The sequence below is a fragment of the Giraffa tippelskirchi genome, chromosome 3 (genome assembly GCF_054371585.1).
Source record: "Giraffa tippelskirchi isolate mGirTip1 chromosome 3, T2T-mGirTip1v1.2.pri, whole genome shotgun sequence".
Classification (NCBI taxonomy): Eukaryota; Metazoa; Chordata; class Mammalia; order Artiodactyla; family Giraffidae; genus Giraffa; species Giraffa tippelskirchi.
In genome coordinates, this window is record NC_137277.1 from 191,284,520 (window position 1) to 191,303,586 (window position 19,067).

The following is a 19,067-nucleotide window of genomic DNA, read 5'->3' on the forward strand; positions in this document are numbered from 1 at the left end:
GCCTTGCCTCCACCGTCTCCCTTTTCTCCCTCCGCGGTTTCCTAGAACCTGTTCCCTTGGCCAACAGCTTCAAACTACATTTTTTAAACCATGAAATTCTTCCCTCAACCTAAATCTTTCAGGACAAGGGGAGACAGACTGTTAGAAGAAAGCCCTGCGATCTTGGTGAGAAGAAGGGGAGCCAGACCCTGGCCCCTAAGCCCCCCGAGCCCCGCCCAGCATCCTCAAGGTGGGTCCCCACAGCCCCAGACCCGAGGGCAGAGGCCACAGCCACGGCCGGGCGCCCCTTCTGACCCCTCGATGCCCTCCTAGGAAGGAAGCCCCCACAGGGCAGGGTCTCCAGGCCCAGGCCCAGGCCCACACTCCATTCTCCATAAGCGTCCTGAAAGGAAGTCCCTCTGAGCATCTAACCTCAGTCCTTCATGCTGCTAGGAAACACTTGCATTCCTTTGGAGCTTGTTCGTGTTAGAGCCTCTGGGGACGTGCCCACAACCTTTAGAAAATCGATTTCTTAAGTTTCACCTGCCAACTTTTAATTAAAGGAAAAAGAACAGGATGACAACAATAAACGATGACAAACACATTTAAAAAAAAACAATTAAAACTGCTGAACTGAGACAACTCTGTAGAGTAACATGACCCTGACCCAAAAGCCTGAGCGTCCTGAACACCAGGGGTCCAGGCCTCGAGGCCCCCTGGACACCCGTGGGCTTAGTGAATCTTTCCGCCCCTCACGCCAATTTGCACACCATTACCCAAAACGCCCTGCGCCTGAATTTCGCTTTTGCAAATTCCCACTCGTTTCATGTCATAAATAAGATAGGAGACAGAAAACTAATACAGCCCAGTGATGCATTATTCATGCTGCGTCGCACTGTTATGATAGATTTACAACAGCTAATACATGCAAACTAAGTTTGGGCAGTAAACGTGAAAATCAAGGGTGGGGAAGGTGGGTGGGTGTGGGGATGGGCAGGGGGAAGTCTGGCGGGTGCTGGTGTCCAGGAAGCCAGAGAAGTTTCTTTGCTGGCGTGCCTTGGTACCAGCAGCCAGCACCCAGGTGCCGGGGAAGCAGACAGGCAGCGCTGGGCCCCCGGGGAGGCCGGAGTGCGGACAGCATGCACGTGGGGAAGCGCCTTCCGTGGTCAGGGCGGAGCTCTGCAGCTGGCCGACTGTCCGGCCCACCCATGCCCTCAGACCCGCCCCAGACGGAGCCTACTTCCCTAAGAGACGCCCTCCGCCTGGGCGCCCTGGCATCCAGTGGCTCAGACTGTGCTTCCAAGGCAGGGGCGTAGGTACAACCCCAGCTGGGGAAGATCCCACAGGCCACGTGGCACGGCCAAAAGAAGTTAAAAAAAGGAAAGGAAATGCCTGCTGTTTTCACAACCCTTCACCTGAGTGATGTCAGCCTGCTCCCAGCCCCAGGAACGTGGAGGGGGGCGGGCAGTGGGAGCCTACCAGACGTGGGCCTGTCCCACGGGGTCTCCATCCGGTTAAGCTCCCACTGACTGTCCCCCAAAAGTCAGGCGCTGTGGGGGAGAGGGGCCCACTGCTGGTGCTGCGGCCGCAGGTCACAAGGTGTGACCCAGTGCACACGAAAGGGGGGGGACGAGGAGGTCCAGACAGGCTTATGGGGGTGGGGGGGTCGGAGCCTAATGGGAGACTGCCCCCATCAACACTCACGAGAGCCCTGCAGGAGCCAGGCCCAGGGCCCAACCGGGCACAACATGCCCTGTGTTCCAGCACTTTGCAGGCAGGGCTGGGGGAGCCTCGACCCCAGGCCTCTTTTGCTGCAATGGCACCCAGGAGGGACTGGGAAGAAGGGGAGCTGCCAAGGCTGGCTGGCACAGGGGCAGGTCGAAGGGACACAGCCGTCCCCGCCTCCAGACCCTCCGCCCAGTCCCTTCCCCAGGTTCCTTCCCGCCTCGTCCAGTGTGGCCTTCCCCAGAGGGAGGCCACTTCCTCCAAGGCCCAACTCCTCCCAGGGTGCTTTCCCAACTGGCCCCAGAGCCCCAAGCCTCCTCTCACCCATATTTTCAACATTTGGCCCCAAAAGAACATGTAAGGCAGCGGGCAGCTGCCCTGTCGACCTGCCCTGGGTCGGGGGGTGGTTTTGCAAACTCCCACCAGCACTGACTGAGACGCTGGTGCGGCACCCAGCCCTGGGGAGCTCTGGTGGACAAGACAGGCCATGGGACTTTCCTGGGGTCCCAGTGCCTAGGACTCTGCGCTCCCAATGCAGCAGGCATGTGTTCTATCCCTGATCAGGGAACTAAGATCCTGCGAATAAAAATAAAAAATAAAAAAAGACCAGGCCCTGCCCTGTTTTCATCTGTTCACCGCTCGGTGGGTGCAGAGAGACAACAGCCATCTAGGAGACAACTGCAGACTGTGACCAATCCCCTGAGGACAGTGAAGCCGCTGACATGTCCAGACCCTGGCCAGGGTGGAGATTGGGCAGGGCCCACCCAGGAGGTGGCCGCCGAGCTGAGGCTGGGGGACGGGAAGGAGCCCGCAGGCATGGCGTTCCTGCTCCAGGCAGGAGAAGAGTGGAGGCAGAGGCCTGGCAGGGGGAAGGAGCCTGGCTCATTCAGAGGGCGGCAGAGGGGCCAGCGGAGCTGGGAGCGAGGTCAGAGACCCCCGCCCTCCAGTGGGCGTCCCCCTCCATACAAGCGGCCCAGCAGGAAACATACTCACAGCTCAGCCCCCGCTCCAGCGCCCCCGCCCATCTCGACTGCCACCTTCCCCTGAGCTGGGGTGAGGGGGGCCCCCGCCCTGCCCCGGTGCCCCGACCACACAGGCTCGGCGGTGGGCGCCCCACGAGCTTCAGGCCTCCTGTCCCCATTCTTTGTTTTTAATTAAGATGCAACCGTCATCCCACAGCCAGCGTCCCCTCCAGCGATCAGTTAAAATGAACTCCCAACGACTGGATTAGACTTTGAAGGTGGCAATTGAGATAATGAACATGGAGGATGCGGTGTTGACACAGGCCCTGGTGAGCTACATTATTATTTAACAGGCCTCGCCGAGGCCTCCGTGGGGATCAAGGGGCTGAACAAGCAGTTGGGGGGCGAGTGGCAAGCCCAGAGACAGGCCGGGCACTGGCTCTGCAGGGTCAGGGTGGCCGCGGAGGCCAGCGGGCCTAACGGGGACGGCAGCCCAGGGCCGCTCCCAGGAGTGCCCACCCCCCAAGGCCAGGCCTGCCTGAGCCGCGCCCTCCCCCGCCCCGCCTCCAAGCCCCCGGGTCCATCAGGCCTGCTCCCCGGTCCCACCCAGACCTCCCCTGCCCCGCCCCTCTCACTGGTCTGGAATCCCTCTCTCCTCCCCGGGCCTCCTCTTCCTGGGCCGGCGTTGACCACCCTGGGCCTGCTCTGAGCTCCTGAAGACCTGAAACGAGGTCTCCCTCCAGCCCACCCCTCCAGCCCTCTCTCTGCGCTAAGGCCTGCCAGTCAGGACACCTTCTATCCGTCTTCCGTGACTGCTGACTCGGAGCACCTGCTACGGAGCCAGACAGACGCCAGGAAATGAACAGGGTACATCCTTGGCCCAGAAGGATGTGTTGGTGGAAAAAGCAGTTAAGAGGTTACAGAAAAACCCAAACGAACTTTTTGGCCAACGCAGTACTTAAACGGATACCTCTGCCTTACACACGGCACAGACTGTGGGGACGGTGCGGCCCAGGAAGGCCGCCCCTCTGCCCCCCGCAGCTGACCCGGGGCTTCAGAGCAGACTCAGAGTCGGACGCCCGGGCTCCCATCCCACCTCGGCCTCCTTCTGCCTGTGTGACTTTGGGCAATCACTGAACCTCGCTGGGCCTCTGTTTCCTTACCGGTAAAGTACGAATAATACAAGTACTCACCTCACGGGGTGGTGTGAGGATTAAGTGGGCGAAGGCATGTAAAACGCTTAACCCCAGGCCGGGTCCGTGCTAAGCACTCAGTGTGTGTTGGTTATTATTTTACTTCCTGGTGGTGGAGAAACTGCACAAAGCGCCTCAGTGTTGACAAAATCTCTGAATGAAGCCCCCATGTCTTCACATTCGGGCCAGAGCCGGGCAACCACATCTGGGGCCGCCAGGACCCTCCCGGGTCCCCTGGCGTGGAGGATCTCCAGCCCCCACGGGGCTCCTGGTTCTGGGGGAGGGTCTGACACGTCGCCCCTCAGAGCAGAGGTGTGCCCCGCGGTGAGGACGTGCCTGAGCCTCAGGGACCAGGGCAGTCTGGATGGCAGGCTGGCCCGGAGGCCAGTCCTCTGGCCGGTGCACGGAGCCCCCGGCTGGGTCGGGCGGTCACTAGCAGCAGCCAGATGGCCGTCCCGGAGCCCCGGCGCGGAGGTGGGTGGGCTCCCCTTCGAGCGGCGGCGGAGCGAGGCTCTATGAAACACGCATGGCGGTCTCCTCCTTACTGTGCGGAGGACGCTGTGTGCTGAAGGCGAACCGCGCGCCCCGCGCCCGCACAAACTTCCATGTCCAGGCTCCCTCTCGCCCTGCCGCGGGGCCTCCTCAGCCGCCCCTTCCTCCATTCCTCCCCCACCCAGGGCCCGCCCGATGTCCCCCATGTATGCAGAGCTGGCCAACGGCCACACTGATCCCCTTAAAAGTGGGTGGTCCAAACCAATCTGAAATCACTGCAGACTCACACTGGAGCCTTGTGGCCCCTCTGTCCTGGGGACGGCAGCCAGAGCCGAGCTACGGGGCTGGGCAGAACACTCCGGCCGCTGGCGAGGGAGGGGTGGGATCCGGTGAGGGCGGGCAGGGTCACGCCTGGGCCCTGTCTTTCCTTCAGTCCATCTGTCTCAAGCTCCTCGGACGGCTGTCGGCAGAAGGGGGCCTTCCAGCCAGTGAAGCGTGGGGATGGAAGACCCGCGATGCGGACACACACCCCACCCTACCAACACTGGTGACTCCAAGGGAGCGGCTGACTTCCCCAACAAACCACACATCCGGCAAGAAGGATGCAAGCTAGGCAGTTACAACACTAACAAGGCCCATCCAGCACTTAGTATGTGCCAGGTCTGCGCGAAACAGCCCTTTACATCAACCTTCCCACCCAGTCCTCCTGTAACTCTGCACAGGACGATTTCATCCCATTTCACAGAGAAGGTGACTGAGGTCCAGGAGGGCTCGGGGCCTTGTCCGAGGGTGCACAGCCTCGCGGGGACAGAGCGGGGCTCCCGTCTAACGCAGGCTGCTGACAAGCCTCATGCCTCCCAGGGAGTGGGGTGCCCAGCAGGCCCGGGGTGGGCATGGCGGGGATGAGAGCAGAGCCCCTGCCTGTGACGCCGCCTCCCAACCCCCGCTCCCAGAAGCCTCAGGGGCTGGGAAGGACCGTGTAGGGGCACCGCGGTCCCCAGTCCCCAGGCGCTGTCCTACACTCCAGCCCCAACAACCAGCAGCCACTCTGCTCCCGCAGGCCTGTGGTCTCAGGGTCCTCCAGCCTCTGGATCCTTCCTGGGAAGACCCTTCCCTGCAGACGGCTCTCAGCCCACATCCTGCCCCCACCTTCCCCGGCCGCCTTCTCCCTCCCTTTGTCCTGCTGGCGGTGCTGGGAATGGCCACCGGCCAACGGGGCTCTGAACGCCTGCGCCTTCCCACCCCATCCTCACCCCCATCTCAGCTTCTTCACGTTTCGGGGCTCATTTTTCCCATATGGAGAACAGAAGGCAGGGCTGGGTCTCCTCCCGAAAGCTGGAGGGCCCCCAGGGCGGGGCTGGGCCGTGTCTCCCCCGTCAGACTAGAGGCCTCTAGGAGCAGGGCTGGCTCCTCCCCACCAGACTGGAGGCCCGCAGGGGCAGGCCGCGCCTCCTCCCCTCCACCACTGCCCTAAGTTGGGCCCCTGCTGCTGCTGCTGCTAAGTTGCTTCAGTCGTGTCCAACCCTGTGTGACCCCACAGACGGCAGCCCACCTGGCTCCCCTGTCCCTGGGATTCTCCAGGCAAGAACACTGGAGTGGGTGCCGTTTCTGCAGGCCCAGGAGAAACCCAGGAAGACGCTGGGCCTGGCACGGGGACAGCAGGGGGTTCTCAGCCTCCTTCTTCCCAAATGCCTTGAGACCCAGGCCGGTCACTGACCCCGAGCGCCCTGGGGAGCCAGCTCCCCTGGTCATCTTCCTCCCAGAAGGTCGAGGAGGTGAGAGGCCCCTGAAGGCAGTGACGGGGCAGGGCTGGGAACGGGGTCTGGGGCCGCAGCTAGTCAGGGCTCCCTGTTCCCACCCATCCGCCAGGGAGAAGGAACACCAGGAAACCCAGAAGCAGAGGAGGGGCAACACAGTGTCCTCCCGGTAGGCCTCTCCCAGAGCCCGCCCCCTCTGCCAGGCCCGCCCCAGCAGTGAGGTCAAAGGCCCCTGGTGCCACGGTGCAAGCCTAAGGTGGGGGCCTGTTCAAGCAGCCCCTAAAGGGGAGGGCAGGCCAGGTTTCACCGTGAGTCCCCCACCCACTTCTCAGAAACCAACGGCAGCTCCACACCCAAATCCTCTGGTTCCGCCCACAATGCAGCCTCTCGCCGCTGTCCAAGGTGCTGCAGGCAGAACCCACCCCCGCCTCCCTCTCCAGCGCCCAGAAGAGCCGCTAACCAAACACCTCCCTGGCCCTGGCCAGGACTGGGGCTCCCGAGCATCATCTCACACAGAGGCGAAGGGACCCCGGGGAAGGGGCAGGAAAACTTGTGCTCAGACAAGGCCCCCAAGGCCCCAGAAGATGAGGGCCAGGACTGGAAGGCTGAGCCTGGAAGGCACGGAGCGAAGGCTGAACCTCAAGCTTCAACAGAGACGGTGAGTTAGCAGTGGGGCCCTGAGGCTCTGCCCCGGGTCTCGGGGCTCACCCTCATCTCCCTGGGCTCAGGACTCCATTTGCCAAACCAGGACCTGTCATCCAGGATCCAGTCCAGACTGCCTGGCTGCTGAGTAAGCTGGGGCAGGACCAAGTAGGTGAGGAAAGAAGGTCCTTGCGGGAAGGCAGCAGGGTCAGGCTCAGGCTTAGGCTCCCCCCGGGCCTGGTGGCCAAGCTGGTAATCCAAGCAAATCAGGTAACAGGGATCGTCACCAAAATACCATGTAGGATGGAGCCTGGGCTGTGGCAAAGGGGGTGGGCACGGCTATTGGGCACTGACAGGAGAGGGTCCGGGCTGAGCCAGGAAGAACCCCCGAGACAAGGCCCGCATCACAGCGGCCGAGCTGGGGCCGAGCGCCCCTTCCCTGTGGGGTCCACACTGGCTAAAGAGCCCGGTGCCCTGAGAGCTGGCATCCACACCGGCTGCCCCCTCACCACAGCCGGGTCCGGGCTACCCCTGGGAGCACAGGGATCCCAGCCCCAGCTCCCCGGGGAGCAGCAGACACAACAGAGAAGTGAGACCACTGCCCAGCGGGGTGGGGACACTTCCCCTCTCGGCAGCCCTGTCGGAACGTGTCGGGGGGCAGGGGGCAGCCCAGCGGGGATCCCAGACCCCATGTGGCCCAGGAAACCCTGACGACCCCGAGATGCCCCCGGGAGCCCAGGGCAGTGCCTGGCAGGGTGTGAGATGGGTCAGCGGAGAGGATGCCTGGAGACGGCCCCCTGGGGCCATGAGCTTCGAGGCAGGGCCGGTACCTGAGTCTGCAAGCTGGTGGCATCCAGGACGGTCACCCGGGGCCCACAGCTGGCCCACACGGCCTCCTCCAGGCTCAGCAGGGCGCGGACGGGCCCTGGCCCCACAGGCAGGCACGCTGGCGGGCTCTCCAGGTCCCAGGGGATGCTTCCTGCAGGGAGAGGAAACCAGCAGGTCAGTGGGGGGGTGGGGGGCAGCAAACAGGTCAGAGCTCCCCAACCCTCGGGAACCAGGCCCACAGAGGGGCCCAGTCCAGGTCCAGGCTCCTCCCGCCCCCCCTCAGCCTCTGCTCCCATCTGCGGTGCTCCCCACTCCCCCCTCCTCCTCTCCCCTCTCCCGTGCTTTCACCCCACATGCACACCAAGTCCCCACCAACTCCACGCCAGGCCCTGTGCTCAGGGCTGCGGAGGCAGAAATAAATCAGACACACACCCTGCCCTCAAGAAAACCCCCACTGGCCGGCGAGACCAAAAGGTTAATCAGCAGTTACCACACAAAGTGCTAAGCCCAAGTGGCCAGGCATGCACAGAGGGCCTTGAGAACCGTTAAGACAGAAGGAACCAACTCTGCACAGGGGAAATCCAGGGAGACTTCCTGGAAGAGGCAGCATCCAGACAGCCCTGTCATGAAACCAGGGAGGCTTCCCAGAAGAGGCAGCATTCACACAGCCCTGCCAAGAAACCAGGGAGGCTTCCCAGAAGAGGCAGCATCCAGAGAGCCCTGCCAAGAAGGCAGCATGACATGGTGGGAAGTGTCCCGGCCTTGGTTCTTCTAGCAGCTCACTACGGACCTTGAGTGCCTCTCTCCCCTTCTCAAGGCCTCAGTATGCCTATCTGGACAATGGGTAGGGTGCCACCAACAAGACTGTCTCCAAGGACTTTTCAGACTCCGTAAGTCACTGAGACTGTCCTGGCTTCTCACAGACCTTCTCACCCACTCCAAGGCGCTCTGTCACCTCTACTGAGATCTCCGATGACCTTCCTCCTCCAGAGATGCCACCACCCCAGGTATGGAAGGAAGAAGTCCTCAGAGGCCATCGGCCCCCAGCCCACAATCCCTGAAGATGGGCAGATGAAGGGACCTGGCCCAGTGTGGAATGAAGCTCTCCCCTGCCCACCCAGGGATGCTCAGCTCACCCAAGAACAGACCAAGGATTTCCCCTGGCGTGCAAGCCATGTCCACTGAGACGGGCTTTTCTCTGAAGTCACACCTGATGCCTCACAGAACCCCCGTGGCTGTCCCGTCCTGCCAGGGTGCCAGGTGGGCCAGGAGGGTTGAGCAGGAAGTGGGGCCCACCCCTGAGGGGTGGGCAGTGGAGGGAGGGAGGACAGAGCCTGCTGCTGGGTGTCAGCGCCCAGCCCCCCCAACCCTCCTGCAGGAGTGCATGGAAGGGGTGCACGGTGACCCTGGCACAGGCCATCCCTCCGAGCCTGCTGCTGGGCGGCATGACGGGCACCACTGTCCACAGAGGAGCCCCTGGGCAGCAGAGCAGATTCCCTACCACCACCACATCCTCCCCTTCTGTGAAATGGGTCCTCCTCTCCCCTTCAGCAGCCCTTAAACTTGGAAGACTCCTAGCTCAGCTGAGTCAGGAAACACACGCACACACACACACACCATCACCCCTGCCCAAGCAGCACATGTCCGGTTCTTCCCAGCCCGTGAACGCGGGAAGCAGGCTGGGCCGGAGTCCTGGCTGCAGCCTCTCAATCTCTGCGCGTACTTGGACAGGTGACGCCACCGCTCGGAACCTCAGTTTCCTGGGCTGCAAAGTGGGCGTGATGAGCATGCCCACGCCTCGCAGATGCGGCCGGGCTCAAAGGAAACACGGGCTGAGTTTAGCACAGGGAGAGCGTGGACAGCTGTCACCACACTCTGCTACTCGTGAGCGTGCCGGGCACTCTTTCCATGAATTCTTTCCTTAACTCTCACCAGCCTGCGTGGAAGATTCTATTCTTTTCCCTGTTTTACAACCGAGAAAACTGAGACGCGGGGCTGAAAGAACCAGCCCAGACCACCGGCTGGGCAGGGCCGGCCGCGCGTCAGCTCTGGCCGTTGGCTCACTTGCCTCCAGGTGGCCGCCTGCGCAAGCAAGGACCTCACTGGACTCACGCGACGGCAGGGACCCGGGGAGCCCGGGGGTGCGCCGGCCAGCCAGGGCCGGGGCTCAGGTTCCAAGAGTTTCCAAAGATGTCTGGGCCCAGGGCTGGAGTCCAGGAGGGAAGAGGGACCACAGGCGACGGGGCCTCCACCACAGACCGTGACCCCCACCAGGAAACCAGAGCCACAGAAAGGCAGGGCTCCGAGCGCCCCCCAGCGGCCAGAAGCCAGAACGCCCGCCACTCGGGCCAAGGTCGGGGCTGAGACCCCCGCGGGTTAGGAAGGCAGCGGTCAGGGACGCTGGAACCCCGAGAGCGGACACGCGCGCTCTGCCCTGGGAGCAGGGCAGCCCCCCGAGGCCTCATGCCTCTGCCCTCCCGGGACAGCGCGCCTGGGGTAGGGGTAGGGGTCTGATACCCCTGAGGGCCACACGTGTCCTGACCACCCCTCCACTTGCTGGGTGTCTCCTAAGAGGCCTGGCTTCAGGACAGAAACGTGATAACAGCAGGCAGGTTCGAGAGGGAGGGAACATACATGTATTTACAGCTGGTTCACGGTGTTGTCTGGCAGAAACCAACACAACGTTGTAAAGCTTCCAATTTAATTAATCCTCCAATTAAAAATGCTTCTAAAAAAAAAAAGACTTAATAATACCAATATCATTATGTCGCAAAGAACACAGGACAGGAATTCCTTGATTCAGGGGCCCATGTAGGACCCTGAACAAGAGGCTTTCCCTCGCTGGGACTCCATTTCCCGCCTGTACCCCAAGGGGACGGAATTCTGCTGAATCAACCCTGATGCCTCCCTGATTTGTCTCAGTTCCCTGGGGCGTCCCCGGTGGCTCAGCCGGTAAAGAATCCGCCTGCAATGCGGGAGACCTGGGTTCGATCCCTGGGTTGGGAAGATCCCCTGGAGAAGGGAAAGGCTCCTCACTCCAGTGTTCTGGCCTGGAGAATTCCATGGACTGTATAGTCTATGGGGTCACAAAGAGTCAGACACGACTGAGCAACTTTCACCTTCACTTTCACCCCTGGTGGTCAACGGGGTGACAGATGTCACAAGCAGATCACCCTCTCACCCTGGACTTCTGGCCTCTTAAGATTCTTCCCAGCCTCCACAGGCCGCAAGTCTAAGACTTCAGTCGGGATCAGCGGGCGCTCTGGGCAGGGCCAGTGCCCTGCCCACACCAAGCCTGCAGGGGGGTCCACCCCTCCCCGCTCTCCCTGCCCTCCAACGGCTGTCTGTACACAGTTCCAGAACAGGCACGCACACCTCCAAAGTCTCACCCACCCCGGCACGACAGCCCATCCGTCTGGGCCTGGACCCGCGCTCACGCCTGGTGAACGGAGACCAAGGCCCTGTCACAGCAAAGGCACCTTCAAGAAGCAGGAGTCCCCCCCGCTGCGGGCTGCAGGGCAGAAAGCCCAGCAGGGTCCTCGGGGGTCTGGAGCCAGAAGGGAGGACACAGAGAGAAAGTCACTGAGGTCGAGGGAACCCAAAGGGCAGCCAATGCCCCAGGAGTCATCGCAACAGAAATGATGATGGTGGAAAGGGAGAGACACGAGTCTGTCCCCACCTCCGTGCTGAGCACCTGCGACTGGCTGTCCCCGGCCCTCACAGCCGCCCTGTGTGCAGGGATTGAATTCGCGCCCACTTTACAGGTGAGGAAACTGAGGCCCCGAGAGCAGAAGCAGCAGCAGGTCCAGTCTCTCACAGTGGGGACCCGATCCCAACAGCCTGACCCCTCAGCCCATCCCTCACCCATCCCGTCCTGGCTCCTCCAGGGGGCAACTGTGGCCCCCGTCCCCAGCGTCTAACCAGGGACATTCCTGCAGCCCCACCAGGCCTGGTCAAGTCCCTGTCTCTGCTCAGAGGCAGACCAGGAGTAGGGGAAATGGACAGGAGGCATCCAGGCAGCTGTGCCCAAACACAGGATGGACAGGGATGGGCTCACCTGGCACCCCATGGGCCCTGAGCGTATACTTGCTGAATGAGTGAATGAAGGAAGGAAGGAATGAATGCAGATAAGCAGAGATCCTGAGGGCAGCAGACTGGCTGCCAGGGCCACACTGCTTGGACTCCGAGGCCCCTCCAGCTCTGACAGCCCCGGACTCCAGGTGGCCTGGTAACCCTAGAATCCTCACAAACATCTCTCAGCTGCTGGCCACTTCTCTTCAGTCTCAGCTTCAGGGTCCCGTCCCTCAGCGAGGCCTTCGCCAACCAGCCCACCCCGGGCACAGAGGGCCAGACTCTCACCCGACACCCTGCACTTCCCCTTAGGACCACCAGCGCCATGTATAACCGTCAGCTTCCTGCCTGTTCGCTCGACTCATCTATAAACCTGTCTTGTCTCCCTCTATAAGCTGTGAGGGAAGCTGTAAGCTTCCTTCCTTCCTTCACTCCCATCCAGTTTGCTGACCACCATATCCACGGGCCTAGTGGGTGCTCAGTAAACATCTGGTGGACAGATGTTTGCAAGGCAGGACGGCTCCCGGAGCACCTCAACTTCCTATTCCAGGCCAGATGGCACCTCACTCTGCCCAGAGCAGCCAAAGCCCCCTTAAAGCTGGAGAGGACTCCAGTCCTGGGAGGAGGACGCTTAGGTTCAGGTCTTGGCTCACCCATGGGGCTCCAGGGAGTCCCTACCCACCCAGAAAATGAGGGTGTTGGGTCCAACGGTCTCCAGTGGCTCTTTTGGTTCTGAGAAACCTCAAGCTGAAAGTCAGTGGTTAGACCCCAACCCTCTATGGGTTGAATTGTGTCCCCCAAATTCATTCACTGACGCCTCAACCCCTAGCACCTCAGCACATGACCTTGTTTGCTGGTAGGGTTGCTGATAGAATTGGTTAAGATCAGGTCACGCTGGAGGAGGGTGGGGGTCTGATTCCAAGGGGTTCTCTGGACAAGGGCTCCCCCAAAGAGAGCCCCACGTGAAGATGGGGGTTATGGTGCCACAAGCCAAGGAACCACCTGAAACTGGGAGAGAGGCCTGGAACAGACCCTTCCCCAGCGCCTTCCGGGGAGAGCACGGCCCTGCCAACACCCTGCTCTCAGACTTCCAGTCTTCAGAACAGCAGTCAGTAAATTAGGCTGCTGAAACCATCGGTCTGCGTACTTGGTCATGGAGCCCCGGCACACGGATACACCCTGCCCACCTCCTCCCAACCCGCGCTCCCAAACTGAAGAGTCAGGAACCAAGAGGGAAAGGGCCCAAGGCAGCCCATCTGGGGGTTGGGGCGGCGCAGAGCGGGCCGGGCCGGGCTTCCAGACCCCCGCGGGAGCCAGAGGGTGGCCATCCCTCCAGAAGCCCCGGTGTAGATCACCGAAGATCTGAGCCCGGACTGACATTCACACACACGGCGTGTCTGACGGCGAGAGGGACCGCCTCCCCTCCCTCTACCCCCTTTAATTAAAAACTATAAACGCCTTATCAAAAGCTAATTTAAAATACCAACACAGTGCCAAGTGGTAAAAAACAAACAAACAAAAAAGCTCGGTACAAATATCTGCTTATAACCTGCGACGGGCTGTGATGACGCAGCAATCAGGGGCGGGGGGCGGGGGCAGGAAGGCTGAGGCTCGGCTCGGCAGCCTCTGGGGGCGCTGGTCTTGGACTTGCTCCCCTCCACCCCCCGCTCTTGACCATGGACTGGGAGCTGAACGAGGCACGACGGACAGGGACCACGGCACTCGCATCCCTTCCTGCACCTCAGCATCAGTGTCCGTAAGGAGGAGGCCATTCTCGAGGGTCGTGGTGAGAATTAAAAGAATGCGCCGCTTCACCCTGTCCTGGAGCACAGCAGCTCAAACGCTGTCCGCCCTCCCTCCAGACATCATCGTCTGTGCCATCGATGGCTCGATCAAACAGTGAAGACCAAAATGCCTGACCCCACTGGACACCGACTGTGCCGGGCGCTAAGCTTTGCCTTCACTGAAATGCTTACCCCCACCTGTACCTATGAGCAGCGGGTGTTACCATTATCCTCATTTTACAGATGAGGAAACTGAGGCACAGAGGAGCAACTGCTCACCCATGGACACCGCAGTCATCAGGGCAGAGCCCAGATGTGAAGCCAGGGCTCTCTGAGCCCAGAGACCCTGTTCCTACACAGCAGAGTCTCCTGCCAATGGACTGAGCTGTCTGTATGACAGTGAGCACCCCGTCCCTTTGGGGACCCCAATGGGGATCAGGGACCTCCAGTCTCTCCAGCACCTTGATTCCTGGACTCTTTGCTGAGCTGCCTCCTTGGTCTGCCTCCCACAGCCTCTCTGGTCCTGGGTCTGGCGCTTGGCCAGGGCCCAGGGCAGCTCCGCATCCTTACCGCTGGTCCGAGGGTAGGCGGCGAGGGTGCCATCCTGCAGGCCGGCGAACAGGTGGAAGGGGCTGTGTCGCAGGCAGAGTACAGGCTGCAGGCCCGGGCTCCGGCAGGCCGCCAGGCACTGGGTGCCCGTGTCCACGCTGCTGTAAAGCAGGACGCTGCAGGGAGAGGTGGAGACTCACCCAGCGCCCCCGGCCTCCTGGCGAGAGGCCTCCAGCCCCCAGCCCCACCTCCCACCAGCTCAGCCTGCCTCCTGCTGTGTGGCCAGGCCACGGCTCAGACTTCTCCGTGGGCGGCCTAAGGGGACGGAGCCCGTAGAAGATGGGGCTCTGGACACAGCACAGCTGGGGGGCTGGGAGCACGGTTTTCAGGGTCACATCTGAAGTCAAGTCCAGCCGACTGTCCCCCTCCGGCCGGCCGGCCTGGACCACTGAGCCTCAGTCTTCTCTGAAGATGGGGCCGTGATGCCTACTCACAGCTGTACCAAGGAGCAGAGCCCCAGCGTGCGGACTACCTGGATGGACCCTGAAAACGTTATGGGGAACGAGAGAAGCCAGGCACAAAGGGCCGCATACTGCGTGAGTCCGTGCATGTGAAGTGGGCGGAAGAGACAAATCCAGACCAATGGACGGGAACACGTTAGTGGTTCCCAGGGGCTGGGCAGGGCATGGGAAGGGATACAGAGATTTGGGGGGATGTGACGAGAATGTTACAGAACTAAGTAGTGGTGATGGCTACCCATCATGCATGTACTGGAAACCACTGAGTTGCGTGACTTTAAATGGCCAAAATGATAAATTCTATGTAGTTTGAATTTGATCTCCTTAAAAGCAAAACGTGTTCACCAGGCCCCTGGGTTCCGTGAACCCAGACCCGGACAGCATGGAGCCTCTGATGTCTCCAAGCTGGTTCTACGTGTATCAGCTTTCAGCTCCTCCCCCAGCTGCTCCTGCGGAAACAGGGGCCACTGCAAGGCTCCCGGCTCCGGCCGAGGCAGCAGCACACTGCGGGGGTGCCTGACACCCCGACTCGACGACAGGCGTGAGGAGCCTGCAGACACGAGGACGTGGGCGTGCGGCCCCCTCAGGGCCCTCTTCACAGTCAGTCAGCGGGATGAACAGTCACCCTCCATCCACATGGCTGGGCCTTCCAGCAGGCCAAGCTCTGGCAGGGGCGGCCCCTGCTGCAAGGAAGTCTTCGCTGACTCACCAGCTCCAGGCGGGTCTTTCAAGGGGGAAGGCCCCTCTGCCAGCAGGTCTCATCACCTGCCCTGCAAGGCTACCTGAGGCCACAGACGGGTGCACGCGGGCAGTGACAGCAAAGGGACCCGAAGTCTTCACGTGTCCCACGTCTTGGCGGGCTCTCACAGCAGCCCCACGTGTGGGGGATGTAACACCACTTCACAGAGCGGTCACACAGCACAAGGCAGTAGAAGACCCAAACCCAGCTCTGCCCGACACCGAAGCCAGCGTCGCCCGTGGACCCACACTGCCGGGAGGAAGCCAGCTGGCCCGGAGCAGCCCCTGAAGTGTCCTGGTGAAGCGTGAGCAGCTCCCAATGCTGGCTGGGTGTCCTGGCCCCCATTTCCCGCTCCGTACCCCCGCTTCCCACTCCCGCTCCCCACTTCCCGCTCTGGGCCCCCACTTCCTGCTCCTGGCCCCCAGCTCCTGCTCCCAACCAGGGGCCCGGGCCCCTCACCTGCCGTCCTGCAGCCCGAGGCAGATGGTGGGGTGCACCCCAGCCGAGGCGTCAGCAGCGGGGCAGCCCTCGTCCCCGTCTCCGCTGCCCCCCTCCTCTGGGATGTACTCCATGCAGAGCACGGGGGCCGCCAGTGGGAAGGACTTGACCGTGCGGGGCGAGGGCCGGTTCAGGGAGAAGATCTCCACCTGGCCCCCCACGCCCTCCTGCCCGCCTCCAACCTACGGCAGAGACCGAGAGGCCGTCAGGTGAGCGCCTCGTGAGCGGGCGCAGACGCGGCCCCTGCCCCCGGCGACCCACCCCGGGCGCCTACTTGTCACGAGGGTTAGGCACCAAGAGAAACATGCCCTCTCCTGCCACAGGGGTCCTGCTGTCACTGAAGGTCACCTGTTCCCAGCTGCCAGGGCAACAAGTTAGATTCAGGGGCCAAAGAAAACCAGGAAAAGAGCTAAGGTGGACCAGGTACACAGCCAGCTTTCTATTTCCTTATCTTTAAGGTAAATTTCAAGCAACTCTGCCCTGTCTCCTTCAGTTTTACCTCTGCATTTAGCACATGGCAGATACTCATTATATCCTTGCTGAATGGATGGAGGGATGGATGGATGGATGACGGATGGACGGATGGATGCGGAGATGGACAGATGATTATAAGGCTGGGTGGATGGACGGATGACGGATGGACGGATGGATGCGGAGATGGACAGATGATTATAAGGCTGGGTGGATGGACGGATGACGGATGGACGGATGGATGCGGGGATGGACAGATGATTATAAGGCTGGGTGGATGGACGGATGGATGGACGGATGGATGCGGAGATGGACAGATGATTATAAGGCTGGGTGGATGGATGGATAGATGGAAGGATAACAGATAGATGGGTGGATGGATGAAGATTAATGGATGGATGGAAGGATAATGGACGGGGAGATACATCATAAACTAGACACTGGAGAAACATGTTGCGAAGAAGAAATCACCCTCCGAAGGGGCAGTTGGGTTGGACCCTGAAGGGTGAGCCAGAGTTTCCCTGCCTGAATGCCCAGAGACTGACCGGAGGGGTGGTGAGGCTGGAAGCTCAGGAAACCTACGGGAGGCCACAGTCTGCACTACGGGCCACATGGGGGGCACAGCACCGATGTGAGTCAGGCAGGCTCTGCGGAACCCAGTGCAGAATGGTGGGCCGGGATCTCTGAGAGAGATGGGCAGCCCTGCCTCCTGGCCCCCGGGGGGAAGACCCGCCATCCAGACACTCCGCACGGCTACGTTCATTTCCGTCACGGCACCAAGGCCAGTTGCGAGAATACTACTCTCTTATCGGTCCCCTGGCTTTCTGTTGTCCCTGGTGAGGCCGCACCTGCCAGCTCTGAGCACAGAACCTGCCGCGGAAGTGCCCAGGAAGACCTCGCTGGGTGGGTCCACGGGCTGGCCGCTTTCTCCAGCACCCCCCAGGAGCCTCCCTTCCTGCTTGTGCCCCGAGGCCCGAGGCCCTGGCTGGACGTAGGGGTTACTCACCCAGAGGTAGCCCTGTGGGAGGGAGGTGCTGACAGCAGAGAAGCCCAGCAGAGGACAGCTGACGGGACTGTGGACCAGGGCCCCGAGCTGCAGAGACAGACGGTACACACAGGGGTGGGCATTGAGGCGCTGAAGACGCTGACGTCTGACGGCACGACCCGGGTTTGCACCGTCCGTCCGAGGGGCCGTTACACCTGCGGTTCTGAGTCCCCTCAGGCCCAGCGAGCCCCTGAGGGTGGGGCCAGCAAGGGGCAAGTCCCTCCCAGGCAGCCCCCCGGCACTCACAGGTGACCTCCGCCCTCCTGGAACCTTCTGGAGCCTGAATGAAACTCTGGGCCAACAGAGGGATTTCCAAACTGGGCTTCATTGAAAACCACGGTCGTGCACCGCTCACATTTCATACGTGGGGAAGACGAGGTCCACAGAAGACAAGCAACTGCCCGAGGCCACGGAGGCGGCGCGCACCATGACCCTTGGCCTTCCTTGTCCCCCAGAGAAGCACGACGGAGCGGGGTCCCAGGTCGACAGAGCCCCCCCTCCTCGGCCGACCCCGCCAGGACCAGAGGGGCTGTCACTGAGGACCACCAGCTGCTCACTCCTCTGCATCAGCGGACCCAACCCCACACCAGTGGCCCTCGGGCCTTTTCCTGAACTAAATCTGCCGTCCATGTCTCTGGCCAGGATGGCAGTGTGAGGGGAGGGCCTGGCCCTTTCAGGGGCCTTGCTGGAAACTCCAGCCAGACCAAAGAGGGGGCTGGCTGGGGAGGGCGGAGGTGCCCCCGAGAGGATGCGGCCACCACGGGCCTTGGAGCAGGCAGGTGCTGCCCTCTGCTGGCACCCGCGGCCTGGTCGTCCGGCCCCACTGAGGTGATCTGACGAGGAAGTCTGGAAGGGCCACAGGTGAGGGAACCCAAAGGGGTCACCTCCCGCAGCCCCCTTGCTGAGCGGCTGGCAGACATGAACTTGGTGGGCGGGGGGCGTGACTGCCTCAAGGTCACATAGAAGGTCACACTGGAGTCAGGGCTGGAATTCAGTCGTGAACCCCAGCCCGCTGCTCTTTTTCGGTTAAAACTCTACCCAGAGGCCAGGCTGCCACGCCAGAGGCCGTGGCCCCCGGGGGACAGCGTCTACCGGGCCGGGAGCTCAGGACCGCACACCCGGTCTCCCAGGCACCCTCAGGCCCTGCCCCCATCACCCCGTCTCTTGGGGGACCATAGCCCGCGGAGTGCCTGGCCCTTCCTGCTCCTCTCCTCTCAGATTGGGGGTGGAGGGCAACCGCAGCTTGGCTCCAGTGTTTCCATGGCAACCCCAGTGGGCCAGACGTCAGCCAGTCAGCAGAGCCTGGGCCCGAGACGGGGGCAAAGACTCAAAGGCTCCTTGAACGGGCCGGGCTCTGGACCCAGAAGGGGTGTCGGTGACGGGAAGCTGACTTCCGAGGACCAAGGAGCCCCGCGCGGAGCAGAGGAGAGCATAGGCTGGCTCCAGGCGCAGTCAGCGGGCTCTGGGCGCAGTCAGCGGGCTCCAGGCGCAGTCGGCAGGCTCCGGGCACAGTCGGTGGGCTCCAGGTGCAGTCAGCGGGCTCCAGTCCCAGCTCAGCTGCTACCAGCACACGCTCGGTCGCTCAGTCACGTCCGGCTCTCTGTGACCCCGTGGGCTGCAGCCCGCCAGGCTCCTCTGTCCATGGGGATTCTCCAGGCAAGAGGACTGGAGTGGGTTGCCATGCCCTCCTCCAGGGCATCTTCCCGACCCAGGGATCCGACCCATGTCTCTGAAGTTTCCTGCACTGGCAGGAGGGTTCTCTACCACTAGTGCCACCTGGGAAGTGCTACCAGCTAGGTGACTCCACAGACCAG

At 61.9% G+C, this 19,067-nt stretch overlaps 1 protein-coding gene across 40 annotated transcripts in view; it reads right to left on the reverse strand.

The window, feature by feature from the left end:
• ARHGEF10L (Rho guanine nucleotide exchange factor 10 like) overlaps positions 1–19,067 on the reverse strand; it is a 155,125-nt gene that overhangs the window by 21,252 nt on the left and 114,806 nt on the right. For all 40 annotated transcript variants that reach the window (XM_081580933.1, XM_081580934.1, XM_081580930.1 and 37 more), the window contains 4 exons: positions 17,215–17,301; positions 15,699–15,919; positions 14,004–14,158; positions 7,581–7,729 (listed from right to left, as the gene is read on the reverse strand). In XM_081580933.1, the coding sequence (XP_081437059.1) occupies positions 7,581–7,729; positions 14,004–14,158; positions 15,699–15,919; positions 17,215–17,301 (612 nt within the window). The remainder of the gene's footprint in view (positions 1–7,580; positions 7,730–14,003; positions 14,159–15,698; positions 15,920–17,214; positions 17,302–19,067) is intronic.